The sequence below is a fragment of the Pipistrellus kuhlii genome, unplaced genomic scaffold (assembly GCF_014108245.1).
Source record: "Pipistrellus kuhlii isolate mPipKuh1 unplaced genomic scaffold, mPipKuh1.p scaffold_m20_p_2, whole genome shotgun sequence".
In the NCBI taxonomy this organism is placed as follows: Eukaryota; Metazoa; Chordata; class Mammalia; order Chiroptera; family Vespertilionidae; genus Pipistrellus; species Pipistrellus kuhlii.
In genome coordinates, this window is record NW_023425515.1 from 16903884 (window position 1) to 16931158 (window position 27275).

Below are 27275 nucleotides of genomic sequence, written 5' to 3' on the forward strand. Positions count from 1 at the left end.
ATGACCATTATTATGCTTCTAATACAGAAAATTAAAAGTGCATAGTCAGTCCTCTGAAGTTTAATAATTATACTGCTTTTACAAAATATACTGGTATTATATATGCCATGGCTTTGATTCTCATCACCTTATAACATATTTGAAGGGTTATATAAGCTGCCAGATATTCCAGTGTTACTAAATGAGTTCCTGAAAACATCAAAGCCAGGTATCAAAAGCCAGCTATATTTTGTGTGCCTGTGAAATTTCTTTAGCAGCAGCAAACATACCCCATCTGTCATGCCTGTCTCAAGTCTGTGGGAAAAGAGCTTTAACACTCTCTTCATATTGTAGTTGATCTTTAGCCTTCTATCATGATGACCCTCAGTTTGGGGAGACATTTCATTTTATATCATAGTAATAAAATAAAAGGACCTATTAATTGTGTCAGGTTAGTTTAGCTCAGTGGTCGGCAAACTCATTAGTCAACAGAGCCAAATACCAACAGTACAGTGATTGAAATTTCTTTTGAGGGCCAAATTTTTAAAACTTAAATTATATAGGTAGGTACATTGTTAATAACTTAGAGTACTCCTAAGCTGGCCTTTGCTAAAAACATCCTCAATCTGATTGAGGCATGTGGCTCGCAAGTTGTGGTTTGCCGACCACTGGTCTAGCTGACTAGGGAAGGTGTTATTGAGGTCACAGGTTTGTCCTTGTAGAAACTAGTTAACTCTTATAGGCAGGAGGCCAAAGTGCCAAAGTCTAACCCATCCAGTTGAAACTGTACAGAGTACGATCCAGAAACTTATATTAATTGGCCTCTGTTAAAGTCAGATTTCTATATTTTATTTACATCATCTTCCCACTTAAATGTGTTCCACTCCTACAATTCCTATCTCATTTAATGGCACTGTTAACCAGTCACCCAGACCAGAGACATAGGACACATCTTGGACTCTTTCTGCTCCCTTCAGCCCCACATGTAATCATCCTCCATGCAGTTAGGTTCTGACTCTTAAGTACCCCTCAGGGCATCCCTTGCCTCCTCCATTTTCTGTCATCATTTGTCTTAAAAGCAATGCTAATAGCTGTAGATGGCTAAGCATAGAATAATAAATATTAAAGCAAATAAGTGCCTTCTCCACCCTTCCTCCATCTTTCCCTATCCTCCCCTTGCAAAAATAAACAAATCAGTCCATACCACTACTGCTGCAGTGACCTTTATAAAAGGCAATCTGAACCTTGTTGAAAATCCACAAGTGATTCTTATTGCCCATAGAATCAAATCCTAACCTCTTAACCCAGAATACAAAGCTCTTCATTATCTGGCCCCAGCCAACCTATCTAGTCCAGTGTTTTATCTTATCATCCCCCTCACACACACATACACCCTGACCTCCCACATGAACTGCAAGTGCTGCATACTCTTGGGTCTCTCCTGCCTTGCTTGGTTAATGTCTACACATGTCAGTCACTGTGCAAGTTGTATCCTACCTCCCATTGTCTGCCTGGTGGCTTGCCAGATGTGGTTTGCATCCACTCTGGGATACCTCCCTTGACCATATTTCCTGCCCCCCTTTTCAGCAGATGTAGGCCCTGTCTCTGAATTGTTCACAAACCACCCTTGTGTCACATTTCATACTATGCCACAGAGTTTGTCTTTTCTGTCTCTTCTTCCACTGACTCTGGCATTTTGTTATTGTTGCTCTTCCACACAACCCGTTACTTGTAGTATTTCCTATTATTTAAATTGTTCTTAGCGTTTTTTCTTTTTCAGAAAGTTATCTTGGATTGATAAATTCTCTTACTTTTCCTGACCTTTTCCATTTTGGGATGCCAGTAACCACCTCCTCTCTCATAACGTTTTATGCCTATTATTTGTCCTCTTATCCAGGATTGTACTTGCTGCTGATGAATATAAATAGGCAGATGTACTGCTTCTTTGGTTTTAACATTTGGCTTTTCATTTCTCTCAAAGCCATTGAAAGCCAGGGACTACATCTGTTTAATTCTTTGTATTGTTGCCTAAAACAGCCAACCACTGCTATTACCACACACATGACTTATAACTGCTTTCTGATAATAGAAAACAATGGTTTGATAAAGAAGAATGGTAAATGTTGAACATTTACACATTTGTACTGATGCAGATTGAGGAAGGAAAAAACTCTTGGCTATGGAGTTTATAAGCATTGCTTGTTTATGGAAGAGCAGGTGGTAAAATTGATCTTATAAAAAGATAATTTAATGTTTTTTAGATTTGTTGTTTTGTCTCTGTCAAGTCTAGAAAAGCATATTGAAAATCAAATAGAGCTAAAACAGTACTTTGATACATCAATGCAAGGAACATTTGGTTGTAGTAAATTAGGATTTGTTATAGAAATGTCATAATGGCCAAAGGACTGAAATGTACAGAGGATGTAGCAAAAGCTGCAGTTTTAGATGTCTTTCTCATGCAAATCATTATCTATGAAGTCGTAGTAATACAGGCATAAACAAAAATTGCTAGAATGATTCCCAAAATAAAATCTGACACTTTAATAGCAAAAAGCATTGTATATTATACATGCATGTTAACATAATGGCTGCTGTTCTGAGAACTCCTTAGAAAAATACTGAGAATTTATTAACTCATAATTGGGAAATAAACACACTAGTAAAGCAGGAAAATCTACTTAGAAATTGGCAATGATCTAAAGAGGTAAGTGTCTCTTCTGCGATAACATCAAATTTTCCTAAAGTTAAGCCCTGGCCGGTGTGGCTCAGTTGATTGGAGCATCGTCTGATACGCTCAAAGATGACAGGTTCGATTCCTGATAAGGGCACATATCTAGGTTGTTGGTTCCATCCCTGGGATGGGTGCGTATAGGAGGCAACCAATTGATGTTTCTTTTTCACATTACTGTTTCTCTTCCCTCCCCTCCTTCCTCTCTCTAAAATCAGTAAAAACTGTATACTCAGGTGAGGATTTAAAAAAAAAGTTATCCTAAAGTTAAGTGAAAATTGTTTACAGCAAGTTGATGTGGCGTTTAGGCATAGGAGTTTGTTTTCGGTTTCCTCCCTCCCTCCCTCCCTCCCTCCCTCCCTCCCTCCCTCCCTCCCTCTCTCTCTCTCTCTCTCTTTTTTTTTTTTTTTCAAGGATTTCCCAAAAGTATTTTTTCCTTTTTGATTGGGTATTTCTATTTACCATAATCATTGTTTTTATAATCCTCATCCGAGGATATTTTTCCATTGATATTTGGAGAGAGGGGAAGGGAGAGGGAGAGATAGAAACACCCATGTGAGAGAAACACATGGATTGGTTGCCCCCAAATTCTCCCAACCAGGGCTGGGAGTCTGTAACCAAGGTATGTGCCCTTAATTGGAATCGAACCCAAGATGCTTTAGTTTCTGGACCAATTGCTCTTATCAACTGAGCCACACCAGGGCTACCAAACTCGTTTTTAAACAAGGCAGTGTCCAAATGTTATTTTAAAATACACTTTATTGTCTTATATAATTTTATAATTAAAATTATATGTTCTTTTTAAGCCCTTGTCTTAACTAGTTTGTCTGTTTCTGAGCAAGAAATTAGGAATTTTGGAAACTCTTTGGGAATTTTTAAAGACCATACTGTTTTTTACAAGTTATGTGCTTCATGGCACTATCATTTGATAGTGACTTGAGTCTTTGTGTGTGTGGTTTGCTTGTTTTTAATAGAAAAACTGATTCCCTAATTATGAACATTGGGATGGTGGGTGGAAAATAGATATTTTTTCCCTGAGGTATTTATCAGGGGTCTTTATTGAGAGATGTTAACAGATATTCATGAGGAAAAGGGAGAGCATTGTCATAGGTTTGGAAGAATACTTTATAGCCTTTATCATGGTACTTCAATGTCTGCCTTATTATATTAAAGGGACTGAGGAGTGGCCACAGTATATAAATTGTTTAATTTTGTATAACCACTTTTTTTCAAACATTTGACCGCAGAATACTTTTTGCACAGAATACCTAGTAACAGTCCTTGAAACATGTTTTCTAAGGGCAGAGTTTAGAAAGTATTGCACTAACCAACAACACCCATAGGTCAAAATTAATACCCTTTTCAAAATCCCAATTTACAACAAGGAAATAATTATTAGGCATATCTGTCCAGACATCTGGATTTCACATGAGCCAGTCTTCCTGAGTGCCAGTGGATCTGGAGTATCCTGTGTGTTATAGACATCTGTTTAAAAATTTGTGGTGGAAAGGGGTGGAGGTACATCTCTGATGTTATTTTATGATATATTTAACACTTTGTTTTCTTAGGAAAATTTTGAAGCATACAAAAAAGAAGAGCTATGAACTGTTTATCAGTTACTGAAAATAATGGTTCAGATGTTTTAGACACTAGATGTTCCATTTAAAAAGAAACACAAATATTTTAATTGGACCATCCTTTATAAAATTAATTTCTTAAGTGATTCTAATTCATATAGTGAATATTTTCCCCAGCAGTATTCAGATGTTTTACAAAGTGCTGATTCAGCAGCAGCAGACCAGATAACAAAAATGACAAAAATAACCTCATAATCAAATAATTTTTCTCTTCATGTTTTGCCAACTCTTTTTTCACTATAAAAGGTAGTATTGATGGTGAGTAGATTAGCAGTACTGACCTCCTGGAGTCATTTTATTTTTCCCTTCTTTTGTTACTACCCCGTGCCCCCCTATCTCTTCAGACAGTATTGTGTATTCCTACTTGACTTAGGTAAACTGATGTCTGAAAAAAGCAACAAATCAAAACAAGCTTCAAGAGAAGTTTCTTTTGTTTCTCTGTCTTCTTTGTCAGTGTCATCCTCAGGATTTGGCTCATCCCACTGTAGTGGGGAGAGTGAGATTCTGTTGATTAGTTTTAGTTTTCAGTGGTCGGCAAACTAATTAGTCAACAAAGCCAGATTTCAACAGTACAACCATTGAAATTTCTTTTGAGAGCCAAATTTTTAAAATTAAACTTCTTCCAAATAGACTCGCCTAGGCTGTGGTATTTTGTGGAAGAGCCATACTCAAGGGGCCAAATAGCCGCTTGTGTCTCGAGAGCCGAAGTTTGCCGACCATGGGTTTAGGTCAATGATGGTGTGGGATATAATCAATTCTACCATACCTCCATGGCCTGGAGATTTTTGTGTAGGAAATGGGGAAACAATCAGTAATGCCCTTTACTCCAAATAAGACCACTTTTAAAAATTTACAACATATGCTCTACTAGTTATTTTTAATATCCAATGAGATATCCAATATTTCTATTTTTGTATTTCTAAATGTATTAATATTAACAAATCGTTTTTTTCTTGGGTCTTTTTAGAGGACAAGAATTTTGGGCAGATTTGAATGCCATGAATGTGTATGAAACAACTGAATTTGACCAACTACGAAGACTGTCCACACCACCCTCTAGCAATGTCAATGCTGTTTACCACACAGTCTGGAAATTCTTCTGTAGGGACCACTTTGGATGGAGAGAGTATCCTGAGGTATTTAAAGGGTTTTTAAATCCACAAAAGTATATTTAAATGTTTTAGTCTTTCATTGTTCTTTTGTTCTTCCTTTCCAACAATGATTACACAGAACTACAAATCAAAGAGCTTCTGGTTATAAATATAAAATTCAGTCTTGTTGATATAAGTAACACTTTTCTCTCTCCATTTTTCTAAAATGTATTTTTCACATTAAATCCATGGAATCCATAAGTAGAATACCTCTATTATTAGATAAAATGTTTCCCCAGTAACTTATATTATGGAGAGAAAGTCTTTAGAGTTATAAGTATTCAGACTCAGAGCAGTTTTTGGAGTAATTTTAATGAGATTAGTACTGGTGTAACTTTTAGTTGTAACTGGTTCTTAGGACCATGGTGATTAGATAATGTGTTATGCTTAGCATTTCAGAAGTATAGTGGGATAGTGGGAAACAATCACTCTTCGGCCTGTGAAAGAAGTAATAAAAATGTTTATTGAGCTATAGTTAGGCACATTCGTTATTTAAAATTGTATCAAATGTGCACATGCATCCTTAGATTAAGGTGATAAGAATAGCTTATCACAAAGCAAAATTTTAAAATGGTGATAGTTTATTTGCCTCTAAATGAGAATTCCAAGATAAGTTTAAACACGTTGAAATAGACTTTAGAGATTAATTTCACATTCCGAAGATGTGACTTTAGTTTGATCAAATTTCCAACAGTAAGAAAAGGGGAAACTAACTTAACTACCTTAGGTTTTCTTTTAAGGCAATAACTAAAGTAAATGACATAGTATTTTAATTGCTATAAAACACAATATTGAATTAAAAATTTGTCTCTCTTTTAAGTAATCATTAGTATCTAATACCTTCCAAAGAGAACAAGAGGCTATATAAAAAGTATTCTCAGAATATTTGGACTATTCCTTCGTTTGTCTTCTGAGAGATTTTTTTTAGGTTTGGAATTTATTTATTTGAACACTACCTTCTTTAATTCTCTTCTGAAAATTCCCTTAAGAAATATAAAAAATCTTGTTTTCTCTTCCGGGGATGGTGTCCTCAGGCATTCAGAATAGTTCAGTGTTTGAAACACTGTCAGAGGCTGTCCTATAATGCAGCCTCTAACAAAATTAGACTGTCCTGAACCCCTGCTATTTGTTTACCTTTATATCAATATGGTTGGGAAAGCGCCAAAATCTGCATGTGGCCTGTGCCCTGGCCAACTTTACAGAGTTTGTCCTGTGAGACCTGAAATTGTAATAAGGTTGTCAAAAATGAGAAAAGATGCCAGCAGGATCACCAGGGTCCAGGAGCAAAAAAAATAAAAAAAATTGTGAATGTATTTAAAGCACTGGCACAGAGTGAGAAATCTAAATTTTTAAAAAAATGAAGCTTTTTTTGAGTAATTAAAACAATTAGAAGGCTAAATTAAAAAAACAAACATTGCATATCTAGGACATTGTAAGGCCTCAAAATAGAAGAGAGCCCTGGGCCTCACAGGTTTCTTAAGTGGAAATCTGTGTTCTTCTAAACAGGGAGCATCTTTCTACCCTATATCTTTGCTCCAAAAGAAAGGGGGGGAAAATTTTTATGTATAAAGGGAATAATTTGGCTCACTGTACTTTATTGAAACTCTTATGATATTAACAGCAAGATTAACTATGTGTGGCTTTAGTAACATTAAATAGTGATTTAATGTTAACATTAATGTTAACATTTAATGTTAACACTAATATTTCATAGTGATTGTATATTAAGTTACTTTTTTTTCCTTTTCCTTCTGTTTACTACTCCATAGACTGTTATTCGGTTGATTGAAGAAGCCAACTCTCGAGGTCTGAAAGAGGTTCGATTTATGATGTGGAACAACCACTACATTCTCCACAACTCATTTTTTAGGAGAGAAATAAAAAGGAGACCCCTCTTCCGCTCTTGTTTTATATTGCTTCCATATTTACAGTAAGTGTCAGTGAAAACTCATTTTTACTCTGATTTTATGTTAATGTACACATGAATGCCAAAGAGAAAAAAATTAAGTAAAAAAAAACTAACGTGGCTATTACCTCTAGAATGTGAAATTCTAAGTTATTCTTTGGGCTTAATTTTTCAAAAAATAGAATAGATAAGATATAGTTAACTGACACTAAAAGAGTGATTATTGTATTAGATTTTTTTAAATGACAGCACAGTAAAATTAACATTTTTTCACAACTAAAAGTAATTATACCTGGAATAAGGCAAAATTTGCATATGCCTCCTTCATGCAAAATTGACATTTCTAATGATACCCTTTTGTGTATGGGACTACTTCTCAGTCCCAGAAAACTACCAGGTTAAGTAGGGAGAAACCTTCAAGGTGATGTTCTCCATTCTTCTTCCTTGAATGCATTTGCATGGGAAGAATTCACCTTTTCAAATAATTTACATTTTCATTTGCTAAGTAAGGCGTATCTTCCTATAATATTGACTAAAATTACTTGTGACACTTTTACGTTGAGACTGAACTCATCCTTCTGAATTATAGGTGGCTCTTGCATTTTCCCAAGTGCCATTTCTTCTTTCCCTCTCTAGATAGCCCACTCACCCATCTTTATAAATGTGAAAAGGTGGGGCACATTGCCATTTGCTTAGCCATCTGTGAAAGTTAGTGTCTCAAGGGAAATCTTTATATACTCTAGTCAGATATACTCTATTTAGAGCCTGATTTTTAAAATGATACTAGGTTTACTTGGTTTTATTAACTTTGAGGTTACAGTAATATTGGTTGGTCCCTTCTGTTGATCTTTGAGTTGAAAATGATCTTTCTATATTCTTAATAGTAGTTTTGTTTTATTCAAGTTCAAAATGTGTATTTCGCAGATCATTATGACAGAATCTTAATGATTCTAATTCTGAGATTGCAAAGGAAACATTCAAACAAAATAGAAAACAAATAAAATCCATGAAATTCTCAGGATCCAAAAGTACTGTGTAATAAGTCCAATTTTAGAAATATAATTTTGCTTGGGTAAATGTGTGCTTTTCTTTCTTGTCCAAGTGTGAAAATTTTTACCTTATGGTTTTTAAAATTAGAAATGAATAAAAATGCCAATTCTGTGATTTCATTAGCATAGTTGGAGATAGTGTCAATTTCCAATAGTTAAGAACACATTGTCATCCTAGTGAGGTGGTGGAACTCATTAGTGAGAACAGCATCTTGGCATGCTGAGCCAGTTGAGTGAGATGTAGCTTCTATGTGAGAGTAAGAATACTCATTCAAGTGCTACATTGTTGAGGGACTTTCATAGAATGGTGAAAATTTGTTTTGATCCTAAGATAAGTAATTATGAAATACTACCTCTTCCCCCCCCCCTTTTAAAACCTAAGCTTGTTTTGTAAAAGTATAAACTATAAGCAGTAGGAAAATTAATGTCACAAATATGGACTTACTATTTCTAACTTAGGTTTACTGAGAACAAAGTTCTTTAATTTTCTTTTAAAATTTCCTATTTTAGTGTTGCCTGGAACAGTGGTAATCAGGTATAAAGTAAGAGTTTAGCAAATCAGAGATTGTGCAGACATGTCAGTGAGAAAGGAGTAGAGAAGCATCAAGTTCATCAGGGTAGAATGGGTAAATGCAGTCCTTAATTCCCATCCGAGTCTGGGCCTAAGGGGTACTCGGACTGGCCTACTGGGGAGAAAGAGGAGTGAGTTAGTTCTAAAAGCAGGTTTCAGAACATCTATTTTTCAGTAGTAAACCTGTTTACTAGTCCATAGACTGTTACTTGATTGATTTCAGAAGCCAACTCTCGGAATCTGAAAGATCATGATTTTAGCCAGAAAAAAAAAAGTTTGTTAAGTGCTAGTAAATACGAAAGGTCAAAGAAAAACATAAGTGTCAAAAAAGCCACAATTATTAGGGAATCGGAGATACCTAAGAATTGGGAAAGTCCTGGGTAGGGAGGTTGATGATTGGGGAGGGAGGCTGACTTAATTCACGAATTTCCTGCAAATTTAGCTCTTTAAATGAAGGTTTCCCTGCTCCTTTTTTTCTTCCAGTTTTATTTATAATTGACAAACAACACTGTTAAGTTTAAAGTGTACAGCATAATGACTTGACATATGTATATATTACAAAATGATTACCACAGTAAGTTTAGTTAACATCCATCACCTCAAAGTTAAAAAAAATTTTTTTTCCTTGTGCTTGCGCTTTTTTCATGGGGCTGATAAAAAGGAGCTTATTCCGCCGAGACTGGTTTGGCTCAGCAGTAGAGCGTCGGTCTGCGGACTGAAGGGTCCCAGGTTCAATTCCAGTCAAGGGCTTGTACGTTGGTTGCGGGCACATTCCGTGTAGGGGTTGTGCAAGAGGCAGCTGGTCGATGTTTCTCTCTCATTGATATTTCTAGCTCTCTCTCTATCCCTCTTTCTTCCTTTCTGTAAAAAATCAATAAAATATTTTTTTAAATAATAAATAAAAAAGGAGCTTATTCTTTAATATTCTTAGAATATTTGTGCTGAGGTTGCATAAAAGCAAACAAATCTCAGGTTTAGAGGTTTGTGAGTTCATTTCAGCTGAAAAGACATCTATTCCATGCAATCACCTCATGGTTATGAGAAGGCCTGATACAGTTTCTTTAGCTTCTCTTCTCAAAAGGGCAAAATGAATTAGTTTTTGATTCATTACTGAAGTTGGGTTAGGAAACCTCTTTCAAAATGACAAGGGAGAGGGAAGGTAAGTGATAAAAGGTGACCTTGAATTCTGAAAATCCATTTGTCAGATGTCCTTGAGTACAAGTTCCTTACCCTCCAGCTTTGCCTCCCTAAAGAAACTGGTGTAACACTGTAAAGCACATGTATGTCTTTGGAATACCTATGAGCTGACTACAAACTCAGCGTTCTCAGAACATAAAGCCACATTTCTAACTGTGCTTGGGATATACATATTTTTAACCCATGTCAACTAGGTTGTATAACTCCACCAGACATACATATATGCATTTTTATGTTTAGCCCAATTAGGACATTGGCTTGTTAAAAGTAAGCATCTATTGATGGGAATGGGTGCTGACTAGATATATATGATATAATTTAGTATCTTAGGATGGATGAGACTTGGTTATACTGGCTCATCTTCAGGTATGTGTGAGTAAATAACAGACCCTATTCCCTCTGAAAAAGGAAAATATAAGTTTGAAACTTCTAATTTACGGAACTGTTGTGTTTCTGTTAAGAGAGGAATGGTATTAGAAAGAATAGAAGCAGACTGTACTCTATTGTTAGTGCCACGTTTTCAGTAGAGTTGCAACAGCCTAAAACCTGTTTTGGGCAGAGTGGTTGGGAAGAATCTTACTTTCCTCCTTCAACACAGAAACCTCTGATGCTAGCTTCAACCCCTGATAAAACTGGAAAACCTGGAGTGTTTGGATTTAACCTTCTTTGCAGTGCAGGGATAGAAGTGACAGCTAAAAATAAGGAGCTTATATTCTGTGTTTCCTGCCATCTTTCAGAATTGTGATGGCTTTTAATCAGAATCTGATTAAAACAGTGAGGCCTCTCCAGAAATATGTACCAGTGACAAAGGTTCTGAGGGGATCTATCAGAGCTTGGTGAAAATGCTCCAGAAGCCAAGAACTGTTGTGCCTTCTGTCATAAAAGTTGGAGAAACCAGCACTCTTTTAAATCTGCCCCTGAACTTAAAAGCAGCTGGGGGATACAGGGACTTCAAGGCAGGTTAAATCAAAGGCATAGCTTGAAGGGGTGGGGATTAAAGAAGGGAGTTGTGCCTCTATTAATTGTTAGCTTCTTATCAAGTCATCTCTTAAAAGGCAAAAGACTATGTGAGGTGTTAGTAGTGGTGTTTAGTGGGAGCCAAACAAACCCTGAGTTCTAATCCTGATATCCATCACTTTTAACCTTTGTTTGCATATATTGGGGGAAATGGAAAAATACATAACTCTTTCCATTTCCACATATTTCACATATGCACTTAGAAACTAGTAGACCTTGATTAAAATCCTGTCTTTGGTCTTTGCTGGTTCCGCCAGCAATTTTTTTTTAAATTTGTAAAGTAGGGATAAGCAATCTATCTTATGACAGGGATACTATATGTAAAATGCCTGGTTTGTAGTATGTGCTTACTATAAGGTGGCTATAATAATTAGGAGGAGGAGGATGAAATATGTGCTGGAGATTAGATGCATGTTCACCCATAGTTGGAAACTCTGTGACACAAAGCTCTTGGAACATTTCACTCCTAATCTGTTTGGCAGACTTGTTGCTTCCTTGTGATCACTACATGCTGATGAATGTTACAGTACCCTAAACCTGAATCTGGGATTTAGGGTCAGGATTTCCTTTCTCTCTGCTTCTTCTTTTTTGCTCTGTTTTGAAAATGGTCAAGAAATATGATTTGAATTTAAGCATTTAATCAGGCCAGAATAAGTAATTGAGCAAGTTGCTGCTTATCTAAATTTATCTTTCAAATTCATCTAAATTAAAAGGTTCAAGAATATGCATTTTTGTATAGAGCTTAAAGTAATTAGAGCCATCACGTCTAAAATTGTAAAATTTGAATAGGATTGGTGTTTTTTGTTGTATATGATACTGAAAAATGAATGCCAAATGTCAGTTTTCAATGCCTATGCTATGATTTTGTTTGTTTTTATAAAAATTATAAAGTTTAAGCTTTTTTATTTTTAATATTTTGTGTCTTCTCACTGTAAGCTCCCTTTTTTCTGCCTGCCTCACTTTTTTCTCCCCTTTATTCTGCTCTCCTTACTCCACATAGATGTTAGTAATGATATGTTTCCTATTTAGTACAGCAAAGTTTGAAGAACACATATAAATTATCGCTGCTCCCTTGAAACAAAGTTTCAACTATATAGGCAAAAGAGAAGTCCAGGATTCAAAGAGTAAAGATATTTATAAATTTGTTCTTGTTTGCTTACCTTGCAGCAGTATATGCTATAGTTTTTCCCACAAAGAGGAGGCCAGGAGGAAGCAAATAATATCTATTTAAAGGCAGTTTTTGTTCTAAAATTTCTTTTTTCTTTTATCAATAGCTTTTAAATGTTTTTAAGCTATACAACAAGCTTTTAAGCAATACAGATTAGGTATTGCTATAGTGCACTCTAATGTGAAATGCTCTGAGTGGTTTACATTGACATTTCTTATTCTCCCTTCTAGGACACTTGGTGGTGTTCCCACGCAGGCTCCTTCACCTCTCGAAGCAACTTCATCATCACAAATCATCTGCCCAGATGGGGTTACCTCAGCAAACTTTTACCCTGAAACTTGGGTTTATATGCATCCATCTCAGGACTTTATCCAAGTGCCTGTTTCTTCAGAGGACAAAAGTTATCGAATTATTTACAATCTTTTTCATAAGACTGTGCCTGAGTTTAAATATAGAATTTTGCAAATATTGAGAGTCCAAAACCAGTTTCTTTGGGAGAAATATAAAAGGTGAGTCAGTAGTATGAAAAGTTTAAGAGAGCTTTTCTTAATATTGCTAAGGACAAGTATGGAACCTAATAGTAAAGACTTGCATAGAAATTAATATGTTTGTGTTTTTTATATGTTAGCTCTCATATAATCCTTATAACAGACCTATAAGTAGGAGTGGAGTATTGTAGTCTACATTTTACAGAGAGGAAACTGAGTGTAGAAAAGGTTAGTAATTTGCCAAAGGACATGCAGCTAATAAGATGCTGGAATTGGGATCCTAGCAGTCTAGCACCAGAAACCTTGCTCTTAATTAATCTACTAGGCTGCCTCTCAAGTCAACAAACCAATTAATGTAGTGCAAAAGGAATACATGTAGGTTTAAGGAATCTCATAATTAAGAGGCATTAGGTTGTGGAATTAGACAAGGAAGGTAAAATGTGAGAACTAGTTTTAAAGTGGAAGAGAAAGCATGTGAACAGTTGGTAGAGGAAAAAAAGAAAAGGGCTTTTATCTGCAGTGGAAATTATAAGCTTAAACTTTTAATATGATCATTAATGGCATTTTGCTCTTGCTAGCCACTTTAACATCTCTTCCCCATTGAAACCATAAGGAAGTTTGTGACCACATCATGCCTTTTAAATTGATGCTACCTTCTTTCTTCTGAATTCCCTATCCACTCTTGCATTAGGAAAAAGGAATATATGAACAGGAAAATGTGTGGCCGTGACAGAATAATAAATGAGAGGCATTTATTTCATGGAACATCCCAGGATGTGGTAGATGGAATCTGCAAGCACAACTTTGACCCTCGAGTCTGTGGAAAGCATGCTACAATGTTTGGACAAGGCAGTTATTTTGCAAAGAAGGCAAGCTACTCTCATAACTTTTCTAAGAAGTCCTCCAAAGGAGTTCATTTCATGTTTCTGGCCAAAGTGCTAACTGGCAGATATACGATGGGTAGTCATGGCATGAGAAGACCTCCTCCCGTCAATCCCGGCAGTGTCACCAGTGACCTGTATGACTCTTGTGTGGATAATTTCTTTGAGCCTCAGATTTTTGTCATTTTTAATGATGACCAGAGTTACCCTTATTTTGTTATTCAATATGAAGAAGTCAGTAACACTGTTTCCATTTGAAAAATCTCGGTACTGCTAAATTATTTGATATGGACTCAATCCAGCATTTGTAGCAGGTTTTGGATGGGTGGGAGAGAGTGGGAAACAGCATTGGACATTATTAATAGGGCACTTTTAAGACCCATTTTTTTAAGTGTTAGAAAGTAAAAAATTTTTTAAAACAAGTTTTAAAATGACCACTTACTCTTTAATTATTTACTAATTGTTAGTGTACTCAGTGTGGGAAAGACTACAGATTGCATACTCTTCATTCACACTTGTACATATAGGCAGCAATGTTATTAGAAGCATTAAAAAAAAAAAAAAATCAAACAGCCTAACTAATTGAATGTGACTTAAGCCTGGTAGAAGTTTGGCCAAATGAAATGCAAGCTGTGAACAAAGTGAGGATTTGGTATATTTACAGTGATTAAACTGACTGGAACTAGTATTACCATGCATACTCCCTGTCCAAAGTGGAAAGAAATATTTCTATCAGCAGGACTGAAATGTATCACCGAACCAAAGCATACCAATGACTTTAACTTTTGCAGAGTTTGCCTGAGAATTCAGAGTTCTGTTAGAGGAAGTTTAAAAAAAGGAACTATTTGAAAAATTTTTGTCATCAGCAAAATTTTTTACTAGCCTGTTATAGGTGATTCTTGTATTGTTACGCTTCAGCCTTGGAAAAAAGTCTCTCCCATTATCCACTCAGTTTGAAGGAGTTGGGCAGCTAATTTGGTTAAAGCCAGTTTTGAAGATTAGGAGTATTACTTTATTTTAGGGTTCCAGAGCTAGGCCCTGACAGGGTTTTAGAGAAAGGAAGTACATCTGTAACCAAATTGATAGGGCTTATTACTGTGCTTTGCACAAAGTAGACTCTCCAAAATATTTGCTGACTTGGAAATACTATTAAAGGTGGTAATCCCACCTCTATGCCTGCTTTGCCAGATGCAGCTGGGTTCCCTGGCTGGCTCTGAATTTTACACTACTTAATAGAAACACAAAGTGGGAAGTTGTGCTACTGGCCCAGCTGGAGCAGTGTTAGATGAATATGCTGACACCTCAGTTCAGAGAGGTAGCAGCTAAGTTTACTTTGCCTTAAGCAAAGCAAACACCTGGATTTACAAAAGTGGAAGTGGCTGTTCACAAAAGAATTCACAGAATTCCTTCAGTTACTAAGCTTTCTGAGTATTTGTAGTCATTTCATTTACACAAAACTTTTCAGGAACTTCTGTGTTATTTAAAGCAAGATATATCTATATTGATGTCTCAGTGAATCAGTCTGTTTAAACACTTTTCAGGGCTTCCACACCGTTATTTATTTTGCTCTAGTTGATCTTGTTTGCTGCCATTGGCATGAAGCGGCCAACTCTGGCTGTTACAATTGTTGTTTCAATTAGAACTTGTAAACCTGTGATTCCCAATCTTTTTCAAGTTAAGACACCCTACCATTTCTCATTTGATTTTATGAAACTTGTTCCTTTTTCCCCCTAAAGAAAAAAAAAAGCTTTATGATATATTTATTTTTTTAATAAAAACTAAGCAAAAATAAAAGCTCTGGTAATTCTTTAAAACTTTTTGCTTTGGTTCCATTTAAAATAACTGAATTTAACACAGCAGATGATCTATAAATGATGGTTGGTTGATTGGTTAGTTGACTGAGTGATTGAATGTGCAGAACTAACTAGAACCTGCTGCTTAAAATGTGTGCTGTGCTCTGGGAATCAGCAGAAAGGATATTATCTAACAATGGACTAAGTCACCAGTGAAGAGTGATTTTTTTATTTTGCAGGTAAGTATTTGGGGCATCTTAAAAGGGGCATGTTTTATATCAGCAAACAGCTATAGTGCAAAATATGAGCAGGGCTGTCCCTTCCAACAGGTGCTGAAGGAAATAGAAAAAGGAATTATAGAAATCTTGTCAGCTGTCAAGCATTTTAGCTTTCAGCCAATTTAGTCATCTGATTGGTAAATGTGAGCATCTGACCGTATTTAACCTTCAGTGTAATAATTTTGAAATTCCTATATAATATTGTATGTTGTTTTAACTAAGCAAGAACTATGGAGTTAGCCCAGCCTGCATGGCTCAGTGGTTGAGCATTGACCTATGAACCAGGAGGTCCCAGTTCGGTTCCTAATCAGGGCGCATGTCCAGGTTATGGGCTGTGGGCTCTATCCCCAGTGTGGGGTGTGCAGGAGGCAGCCAATCAATGAATATCATTGATGTTTCTATTTCTCCCTTCCTCTCTGGAATCAGTATAAATATATTTAAAAAGCAACTATGGAATCAACCTCAATTTTATAATGGTTCTATAGATTTAAAACATACTGAAAGGCATTCAATAAATCTTTATCTCTACTAGCCCAGTTATAATTTATACCATTTCAGAAAGTTGAAACTTAATAAAACTGTGATAAAGATTTCTAAGGAGAGTCTGCAGACTCCCCAAGATATTTCAGTGCTATACAATCCTATGTACAGGACAATTTGTGTGTGTGTGTGTGTGTTAAAAACTTAAAAATATTGGATCCTAGGTAATTATAAATTGTAAAACTGTGCTATTAGCCTGAAACCTGTTTATTTAGTAAAGTATTATTTGGATATAACAATAAGTCTTGAAATGCTGATATTTATAGGAATTGTTATTATACTAAGTCTAAAAAAGAGAATATAGTCAACACCCAAACTGTACCTGTCAGTGTAAATCAGAGTATTTTTTTCCTCTTAAGGAAGGTAAGATGACCACAATATGTTTCCAGTTTTTCTTCATTGGGATCAAATAGTCAAAATGCATAGAAAGTTTGGTATGGCACTTTTCTAACATCAAATTCACATCACTTAAGTTGGTATGGCACTTTTCTAACATCAAATTCACATCACTTAAGTTGCTATTATGTGGGGATTTTTTTTTTTTTTTTTTTAATGGTAGCTTCCTCTTCTGTTTGACAAGTCACTTAACCTTTCATGTGGTTTCTCATCTTTGAAACTGTGCATGTTTTTATTTTCCTTTTCAAAAGACTACAAATGAACCCAGCTGGCATGGCTCAGAGTTGAGCATGGATCTATGAATCAGGAGGTCACAGTTTGATTCCTGGTCAGGGCACATGCCTAGATTGGGGGATTGATCCCAATGTGGGGAGTGCAGAAGGCAGCTGATCAGTGATTCTCTGACATCATTGATCTATCTATCCCAATCTGAAATCAATAAAGAATGGGTGGGAAAAGTTGCTTGCTTTAAAAATAAAATAAATTTAAAAAAACTAAAAATGATAAGAATGTTACCACTCTGGGACTCTACAATGCAAACATTTCTTGTAAAGTGCTATTCAACTGATAGCATTTATTTACAAATTAAAAGCCAGACATTTTCTTAGAAAAGATTGTGTTGGGTTCCAAAAACAAGGCCCTCTCATTTATTGATTTAGGCACTCCTCTAGGCAAGTTAAATAAAGGAAATGAAACTTTTTAACCTTTATCTTTTTTTTTTTTTTTTTTTTTGGTGGTGACATTTTATTTTTTTTTTCTTTTTTTTTCTTTCTTTTTTTTAATTTAATTATTTATTTTTTTTTTTTTACATATTTTAATGATTTTTTTTGCCCCCCTCCCTCCCTCCCCCATATCCCCTCCCTCCCCATAGTTTTATGTCCATTGGTTGTACTTATATGCATGTATACAAGTCCTTTGTTAACCTTTATCTTGCTAAACTTACTCTTAAGCTATGGTTATAGAAAGAAAAAGATACTATTGAAAGGTTTCATCGGCATTATTATTGCTCAACTTCTCAGCATCTTTTGGGAGCCTCACTTCTGATTGAACTTTCAGATGACAGCTCTTTTAAAGCTTTAATGTTACATGAATGGAAACATTGGTGTGTAAGAAGTATTTTGGGCCCACTGCTAAATTCAAGTTAGAGCAGAGGTGCCCAACCACTTTGAGGATATCAGAATTTCACACTTGATTATACTGAAGTGCCTAATGATTAATAAAATGCAAAAGGGCCAAAAGCTTCTACGAATTCATTGATATTTTAAGCACATTTGTGTTACTCATCACAACCATATCAACATTTGGTATGGAGGATACAATCTGCAGACATTTGGTACTCAAATGGATTAATGGACTCCTTACAATAACTTCCACATGTTGTTAAAATTTACAGCCAGCAGGCTGAAAATTACTGGTCTAGACTATTATCTATATTCAGGCTTTTATAACTATCATCTTAATTATATTTCATCTTAAAATAGCCTTAAATTAGACAGCTAAGAGGCTCAACCCCATGTTCAAGAGCCTCTAATCCTCCTAATACATAGGAAGTCTTAGGTGCCAAATTGTCATTTGGGCCCTATGTTTATAGATACATCACCGGCACTTCTAAGTGTTTCCCCATACATTAAGGACTGCCTCTAACAGATTTGAGTGGCAGGAGTATATTAAACAGATGCTACTCAATTCCAAGATAGTGTGGGACTCTGTAATGCTAACAAATTCTTGTCAACCACCAGTTTATAAATTGGGTTTGAATAGCAGTGATGGGTTTTGTGCATTAACCCACACTTTTTTGAAAAGTCCGATTGAAGGTTTGCATTTCATAGCATCTTGGTCAAGGGTCTAAGACAGTTTCTTTTTTTATTTTCAATTTATCATTGAAAGTATTACAGGTGTCCCCCTTTTCCCACATGGACCCCTTCCACTCTGTATCCATCCCCCTGCCCCCAGGCCTACCCCACTATTGTCTATGTCCATGGGTTAGTCTCTTATTAAGCTAAGTGCAATGAACTGTTCCATTTAGGAGTAGCAAATGATAAATCTAATTAGCATTGGTCTCAATGCTCTAAATCAGTGTTTCCCAAAGTGTGGTACTCGTACCCCCAGGGGTACAGGAAGAGTTTGTTGGGGGTGCGCACTGCACCGTGCTTAGCTGCACCTAATTCTACGTTTGGAAAACACTGCTGTAAGCTAACTGAACCCAGTAACTATTATACAAGTTTTCTTACCAGCAACTCAAATGTAGTGAATTTCTTCTAAATGCAAATTTCCATTCATAAGACTACATTTTTCTAAAAAATAGTTTGTAATCTCATAATTAACTTGTAGGCATATACAAGTCAGGACTTGATAGGAGTGGGAATGCAGATTTTTGTATCATTATTACTCAATTTTGTGATGAACTGTCATTATCAGCAATGGCTTAGTCACAGGCCTGTCTCAGAAAGTTACACAATCTTAGTAGTGGTTTATGGACTAATTGAGACGAAGAATATAAAGCAGTTAGCATTTGAAGCTGCTTAATAGCAGGTTTACTTTGCATATTCAAGTTTCCTTTGAGTGGTCTCTTGTACTTATAGAGGAAAGAGTAAACAGCTAGTAGAAAAGAGAAAACACACACACACACACACACACACACACACACACACACATCTGTTGATTAACTCTTAGAATCCCTACAATTCCCCCCTTGAAAGGGCACTGGGGAGGGTGGGGTTTATAGTTTGGGGCAACTCAGAGAGCAGGTGATCCAGGATACAAAGTTAGTTCAGTTTGGTAAGGAATATTAGAAACCACTGTCTTTTTTAGAGACCTTGTTAAGTCTCAAACCTTATTAAAAATAACTCCACTCTTAGCCGGCTTGTTATTTTTTCATAATCACGAACTTCTTGGCAGAAGACCTCATTTGAAATTTTGCTTTGAACAAAAGCAAATTTCAAATTTTTCTTTGATCATTCAATTAGCTTTGCTTTTCTCTATTGTAGGTTATTCCGAAGAGTCTCATGAGAGAGGGTCACAATAATCAGATTGTTTTGGTAAATAAAGGTATCATTGTCATAATGAATATAATGAATTCTTTATCTTTCATAACATAAATTGGGAACAGGCTATTCCAAAGGTGCAATATTCCCAAAGATTTTGAATGATTTTTTTGGGTTCTCTTGACTGCTCTGGCCCCAAATTCTACATCGCATTTGCAACATTGAGAAATAGGAAGAAATTATCTTAATCTAGTGCCTTTTTTTTTTTTTTTTTCCTTTCAAGACCTAGAAAGACTTTACAAAAGCACGCCAGTGGACTGCCATTTTTGTCTTGCTGTCCAGGTTGCCTTATGTGCCCAGGCCTAAAGCAATCCCTGGCAAGGGCGACAGAATCACTACAAGTGATTTGGACTAATCAGCATTCACCCTCTAGGGCAGGGGAGTGATCTATTAAGCAGGTAGTCAACTGGTTTAGTAGTCTAGTCACCTGAACAAGATTGGGGTTTGGTTAGGAAAAAGGAAAATGGCTGTTGGGGAGAAAAACCAGCAATTACCTGTCACACATGTTGTTTTGCAAGATTAAGTCAAGGGCACTCCTTGGGAAACTTTTTCAATCTATTTTCACAAAGACTGTAGGTATCCATTTACTTAAAGACCAAATAGTTATGGAAGCAAAAATGATGTTTCAGAAAGTCTATAAATAGACTTAAAGCTGGATGTACCACTATCTGGTTTATGAAACTTCCAGATTCTAAATGAAGCTATTTTTAATGTGAAACTTGGGTCTTCCTATGGACTGACATTTAGAAGATCTTTGCAGCATGGGGACAAGGGAAGAGGGCGGGGGGAGAGGGGGCAGGAACAAAGACTCTGGTTAGATTACTTTGGTTGGAATCCTAGCATCATTATCTCTATGTGGGTAACTTGAGCAGATTAGCATCTCAAAGACTCCGTTTCTTTATAATAAGAATAAAAATAAAACAACAACAACAACAAAAAATACCCTGCTGGGCCATAGAAGGATTAAAGGAGAATGTATGTAAAACATTTAGCAAAGTAAGAATGCCGACTTCTTATTACTTGAGTCCAAGGGCTTGAATGTGACCAAACTGAAGATTGATATTTTTATAAACTAAAAAGAGAACAAATACAGCTAACCACAATATAATGAAAACAAAAAGTTAACTCTGTCTACCATATCTCTTACAACAAAGCCAACCTTCCACCTTCATGGAACTGCAATGGAAGACTAGTTCTCAATCAAAATTTGGGAGGAGACCTGAGGTTGGCAATGAGCAGCATAAGAAGTGGACTTTCATCTCTCAGAATTTGCTAGGACAGGCCTTGAGCTTGTGGCAGTGAGATAAGCCTATTTGTTGATGATAAAGTTAAATCATCTCATTCATTTCCAGCAAGCAAACTCAGCTAACTTTCTCCACTGATACAGACCAACATCTAATGAATGGAATGAGGGTGTTACCACACAGGATTCTGACTGAGATACCCAATTCTGGGCAAACCCAATTCTGCCTTGGATCAGTCACTTCATCTTCCCACAAGATCTTTGAGGAGATATTTGCACAAAGGAAGCAGAACAAAGAGATTATTACTAGCTGGAGTTTTGGCTCTAATCTCAGATAAAGTAAACTTAACTGATAGATGAAAGGCTACTTATACAATATTATTGGTTAGGACCAAATACTACCCCTTACTTCTAATGCCTTAACTGGGATATCAACCTTTACTTCTGTGATATAAAGAAAGACCAGTACAATTCATGTTCCTGCCAGTTCCAGGAAGAGAAAAGTATTTGTTATTTATAGCAAGGGTTAACAAACTTTTTCTAAAAGAGCCTGAGACTAAATATTTTAGACTTGATAGGTCATTCAGAATTTCATGGCTACTCAACCCTGCCATTGGAGCACAAAAGCAGCCATAGACAATGTGTGAGGGAATGAGCCTGGCTCTGTTTCAGCAAAATCTTACTTCTAGCGGGTTGCCACCTATGCCCGTGTGGCTCTCAAGTCGGCAAACTGCGGCTTGAGAGCCACATGCGGCTCTTTCGACCCTTGAGTGTGGCTCTTCCACAAAATACCACGGTGTGGGTGAGTCTATTTTGGAGAAGTGGCGTTAGAAGAAGTTTAAGTTTAAAAAATTTGGCTCTCAAAAGAAATGTCAATCGTCGTACTGTTGATATTTGGCTCTGTTGACTAATGAGTTTGCCGACCACTGACCTATGCTATACACCACTTTCATTCAGTCTAGTAATTGAACCAAAGTTAGTTTGATTTGTTACTCAAGATGTCCAGGTATTATATTAAAATTCTGCTTCTTTCTCTTACTATAGCTGTGCTCCTAATCACAGGGAAAGCATTATTATTATTATTATTATTATTATTATTATTATTATTTAAATCTAATTTGTTTTCCTTCCCTGTTCTATAATAGACCATATTCAATTCAAGAAGAAAGTTAAAAGGCTTTAGGAAGACTATGCTTTGTGTCTGATATTATTTGTGAAGGTATGCTAAATGCTCATATTCTCCACTGGAGGAGTGGTGGATCAGGAAACTATGAGCTTCCACCATTGCTCTGATACATCCAGCAGTTGAAAAGCCATCCCATCCTGCTATTTTGGTTCAACAGAAACCTCACGTGAGAGGGCAGAGTAGATGAGGAACCAACTGGTTCCAATAGTGGCAGATAGTCTCTTCCTGAGATCCCACATGAATGAAAAACTTTGGGTTTTTTTTTCTGTCCTAGGATGGCCAAAGGGCATACAGAAGCTTCTAAAAGCAAGGGGTCACATTACACTTCACACACACACACACACACACACACCTTTTTCAAGAGTTAGAGTTGGTTGGATGGTGGAAGTATTCTCCAAGACCAGAAAATAGAGCAAGGAGCTTTCTCTAAAGACAAAGGGAGACAGCAGGGTGAAAAGAGTGGAAAACCATTACAGAAGCGTGGCCATATGTTTGATGAGGCTCAGGATCAGATCCAAGTCTCAAGAGGCCAATGTTAAAGCCTGCATTTGGGCTGTATGGACGCAAGAGTTCAGGAACAGAACATGGGTTTTATTCTAGCTCTCTCTCTCTACAGAAACAGGGGATAAAGTTATCTAATAATAAGAAAAAAGCAAAAAAAAAAAAAAAAAAAAAAGCTGGAAGACATGCCTATAGAATTCCCAAAATAAAAACTCTAGAGAGCTTTGGCAGTTTTTCACAGAATTGCCACAGGGTCTCCAAAAAGCCAACAAGGAGGTAGAGATGGCTATGGTATTAGTGATCAAAGCCATTGAGGTGATAACAGTGGTCCTTCATGATGGTGGTGACTGTGATGTTAGTGATAGTAGCCATGGTGCCATAGTGGTGATGGAGAAGATGATATGCTGCTGCTGATGATGGTGAGGGTGATAGTGGAGACAGTGATGTCATGATTCAGGCTGTTAGTGGGTCATAAGGGTCCTGAAGGTGGGGAAGTTGATGATAGTATTGTTATTTTTAGTGGTGGTGGTGGAAAGGGGAAGAAATCAAGACCCATAGGACTTGCTTACAAAGAAAGAAAAAGAAAAAAGATCTAGAAAGTAGGGATAATAAAATCTTTCATTGCCCAGCTCCACTATAAAGACTCATAGGAAAAAGGAACTACAATTTTTTTTTTTTTTTAACCTGGAGCCCCTGCTTCAGAATTCAATCTGATAATTTTGAATTCAGGAAAGACTCCAGATTTGTTATTTAGGAAGTGATATTAATGGCTTATTGAGTTTGAAAGTCTTTCCATCCACCTCCACTCTGATGGAAAAGCTCAGAGCTTCCTTATTGAACAATAAGAGGGAGCACTATTCACTCATCAGTGTTAATGATATCCCTCGAGGAGTTTAATGCCCAGACTGAAGCTGTGCTTAAGACCTTGGCATAACAGAGTAGGCTGTAGTGGCCTGAGAAATGGGCTGGACTCTGAGTTCAAGAACTAAGAAGCCAGAAAGTTCTCTGAAGTGAAAGAACTGTGCCAACAACAGGAAGACAGTCTGGGCCTAGGGCTGTACAGAATCAGCAAGACATCCCAGCAGTGGACAGTAGTCCATGAACTTAGAAAGGGCCCTGTGTGGTGTGATATCTAAATTTTAAGTTTCTTACTGTTCTGACCTGTATTTACCCTGTGTTATTCTGAAGTCATAAGTCTTACAACAGCCTTGAGTCTTAAGAAATGCTGGAAAGGAGGCTATATCCATTCTTGGGGACGTGTGGAGAAGAAATAGGACAGAAGCCTGCAGGTGATGGACAACGGAGCCAGGAGAGAGGCATCAAGCAACCAGCAGGAAAATGAAACTCTCCGTGACTTTAAGCACCCTCTGTAGAAATTCAGGGACATATGCTGGTCTTCCCATAAATAAGTGAGATGGGAGGAATTGAGTTATTCTATTGGGATTATCAAGAAAAAAGTGACCCCGGAACCGTGGTCAGCAAACTGCAGCTCCAGAGCCACATGTGGCTCTTTGGCCCCTTGAGTGTGGCTCTTCCACAAAATACTATGGTCTGGGCGAGTCTATTTAGAAGAAGTGGTGTTAGAAGAAATTTAAGTTTAAAAAACTTGGCTCTCAAAAGAAATGTCAATCGTCGTACTGTTGATATTTGGCTCTGTTGACTAATGAGTTTGCCAACCACTGCCCTAGAAGATAAAAGAATGTGGAGATATTTAGGTACAATAATATTGTTTATTGGTGTTTATCAAACAGTTATTAATATTTATTGAACATTTACTAGATTCTGTGTTAAGTGTCTCATGGGAATCATCTCAATTTTACAGTTGAGAAAATAAGACATAATAAATTATTCTGACCAAGGTAATGTAGCCATTTAAACTTGTCAACTAAATTCCAAATTCACACTCAGTGGAATCAGTGGTCTCCAAACACTGTAATATACATTTTTATTTTTAAAAATATTTTTGGGGCATACATCCCAATGTATACATATTTATTTATTCATAACTGTATATGTTTTATTCTCCACTAACAAATTATATAAATTATAAAACTGACACAAAAATAGATATGAAATGAGTAAGAAAAAGGTGAAGTAAATAATATAAAATAAAATATTTAAAAATTTTTAAAACAAGAAATATAGTTTTTATACTTATTAAATGTACACAAATATTTTTTGTTTTTACTAAAAATAAATTAATAATAGTAGCTGGAAAAAGAATATCACAAAGACACATGTCCAAATGGAAAAAAAAGTCCACCATTGACTGAACTTATTAAATCACAATGCTCATTTTTTCATTCTTATCCTTCTTAGACACAGATTTCTGTTGAAATTCAGCTAGTATATATTCTTATTTACAGATGCCAGTCATTTTTGAAAACCAGTAGAAAAGTGTTGTATTTGTGTAATTTTAACATATGGTTTCAAATTCTATTGAAACTCTTCATTTAGATGACTAAAATGACCGAAAACAATCTGCTTCAAAGTATCTAAGAATATACATATGAACAATTTTCTGTGATACACTTATTTTTTTAGAAGCACACTCTCATAAAGTAGGAACACATAAAAATGTGTTGTTTTTTTTTCCAAAGTGTTCTCTCCACAGAAAGTTTTTTTTTTAATGAAATACACAATCATTTCTCACACACACCTTGTTCCAAAATGAAAAGACAGTTCCACTTAAAACGTAGTTTAAATGTGTGTGGGTTTTTTTGTTTTTGTGTTTGTTTTTTGTTTTGTTTTGTTTTTCTCACAAATACCTTCTTGGTCACTAGAGTCAGCTACTTGTCATCAGAATAAAAGGCCAGCAACTTTGAAACATTCATGTTTTCATAAAAATACATAATTCATCTTTAATTCTACTTTCCTTTTAAGAACTTTGTCATGAGATAAGCAGTGAACCTTGGTGTGATATTAAGATGTTCATGGCCACTATCCTCTCTCCCCACCTTATAAAAATTTTTCAAAAATTGAACAATTTGGGGGGTGGAACTTGGCCAATATTGTCTGTAAAGGGCCTGATAGTAAATGTTTCCAGTTTTCTCAGGCCATACAATCTCTGTTGCAACTACTGTCCCTTATCCCTTTAGTTTTTCTGGCTGGTTGAACACTAGTAATTTAAACAACATACAGCAGATTAACAGGGGAGGAAAAAATCAAATTTTAATGCATGCCTACAGGGAATTCACATAAGCATGAAAATTCCAGACAGTGAGGCTAAATGAGGTATATATGTCACTTTAGGGAGAGAGGGGAAAGTGGGCAATTCACAGGTAGGAGAGAACGAGCAAACATTTGCTAAACAAATTCTTGCAGGGCCACCAGAAACAAAGGGGCCCTATGGGGAATCAAGAATAAAGTCTTGCTTGTATCCTCCCTGTCTGCCATGCTTAATTTCATATGTGCCTAAGTGAAAATACTAAGATAATTATTCTAAAGTTCCCTTCCTGAAGCAGGTTCTTCTATCTGAATCTCTTTAGGCAAGATGAAATGGGGTAGAAGTTAAAAAACAAACAAACAGACAAACAAACAAACAAAACAACTCTCCTTGAGTTTGTTGGGTTTTAATTGTTTTCAGCTCAAAATAAAATTCATGCCAGGGTGGCACATCCCCAGGAAACTGACTCCTGACCCTGACCCTGCTCAACTCTGCCACTGCTATCTGCCAGCAGACACAGACAATATGTAAATCAATGAGCATGGCTGTGTAAATAAAACTTTATTTACATAAATAAGCATCACGCTGGATTTGACCGTGGCCTTAGTTTGGCAACCCTAGATTTTGGATAATATAATTCTTAAATCCACTCAACCAAGCACCGATAACCTGCAATATGTTCTGGTACCTGATGGCAGAAGCCTCCCTCTGCTCTGAGAACTCACTTTTTCCTGAGGGTGCACGCATACTGGATATGTGCTCATCCAACAGACAGGCCTAATGAGGGTGCCAGTGTCATAAAAGTTAAAAGTTGGGGAAATTTAATATTTTTCTTTTAAATTAAAAAAAAAAGAACACATTATTATTGGAAGTATTACAGATGTTAAAATTTCTGAGATAAAAATGAATGTAAGTGATGTTCCAATACTTTTGTCCTTCATCTTAATTGATCTTTGTTTACACTCCCTTCCCCCTCTCCCTTTATTGACTTAAAGCTTCCTCACTTCTGCCTGTGAAAGCAGGGGAGAGGTATGAAAATGGCCGGAGAGATGAAAGTGAGGCTGTGTGGGACCTTTCCAGCGTCTAACACTATCCAATTTCCACATGGGTATCAACGTGATGACTATGTCAAAGGAGAAGGTCAAGGAGTAAGAGACAAACTAGTAGAAGAAGAAGCAGGGCTTATGGCTCTTGGGCAGACTTTCTGAGCATCACCCAGACACTAGGTTGTGACCACACTACATTTTTATTATTTTCTTAGACCCATGTTTTTACCACTAGCCCATGGTCGGCAAACTGCAGTTCAAGAGCCACATGCAGCTCTTTGGATCCTTGAGTGTGCTCTTCCACAAAATA

The 27275-nt window shown here is 36.4% G+C and overlaps 1 protein-coding gene across 2 annotated transcripts in view; it reads left to right on the top strand.

The window, feature by feature from the left end:
• LOC118722413 (TCDD inducible poly(ADP-ribose) polymerase) overlaps positions 1–14189 on the top strand; it is a 29142-nt gene extending 14953 nt beyond the window's left edge. For both annotated transcript variants that reach the window (XM_045583627.1, XM_036443842.2), the window contains 4 exons: positions 5312–5480; positions 7265–7425; positions 12634–12912; positions 13583–14189. In XM_045583627.1, the coding sequence (XP_045439583.1) occupies positions 5312–5480; positions 7265–7425; positions 12634–12912; positions 13583–14030 (1057 nt within the window). In that variant the 3' untranslated portion in view covers positions 14031–14189. The remainder of the gene's footprint in view (positions 1–5311; positions 5481–7264; positions 7426–12633; positions 12913–13582) is intronic.
• The last annotated feature ends 13086 nt before the right edge of the window (positions 14190–27275 follow it).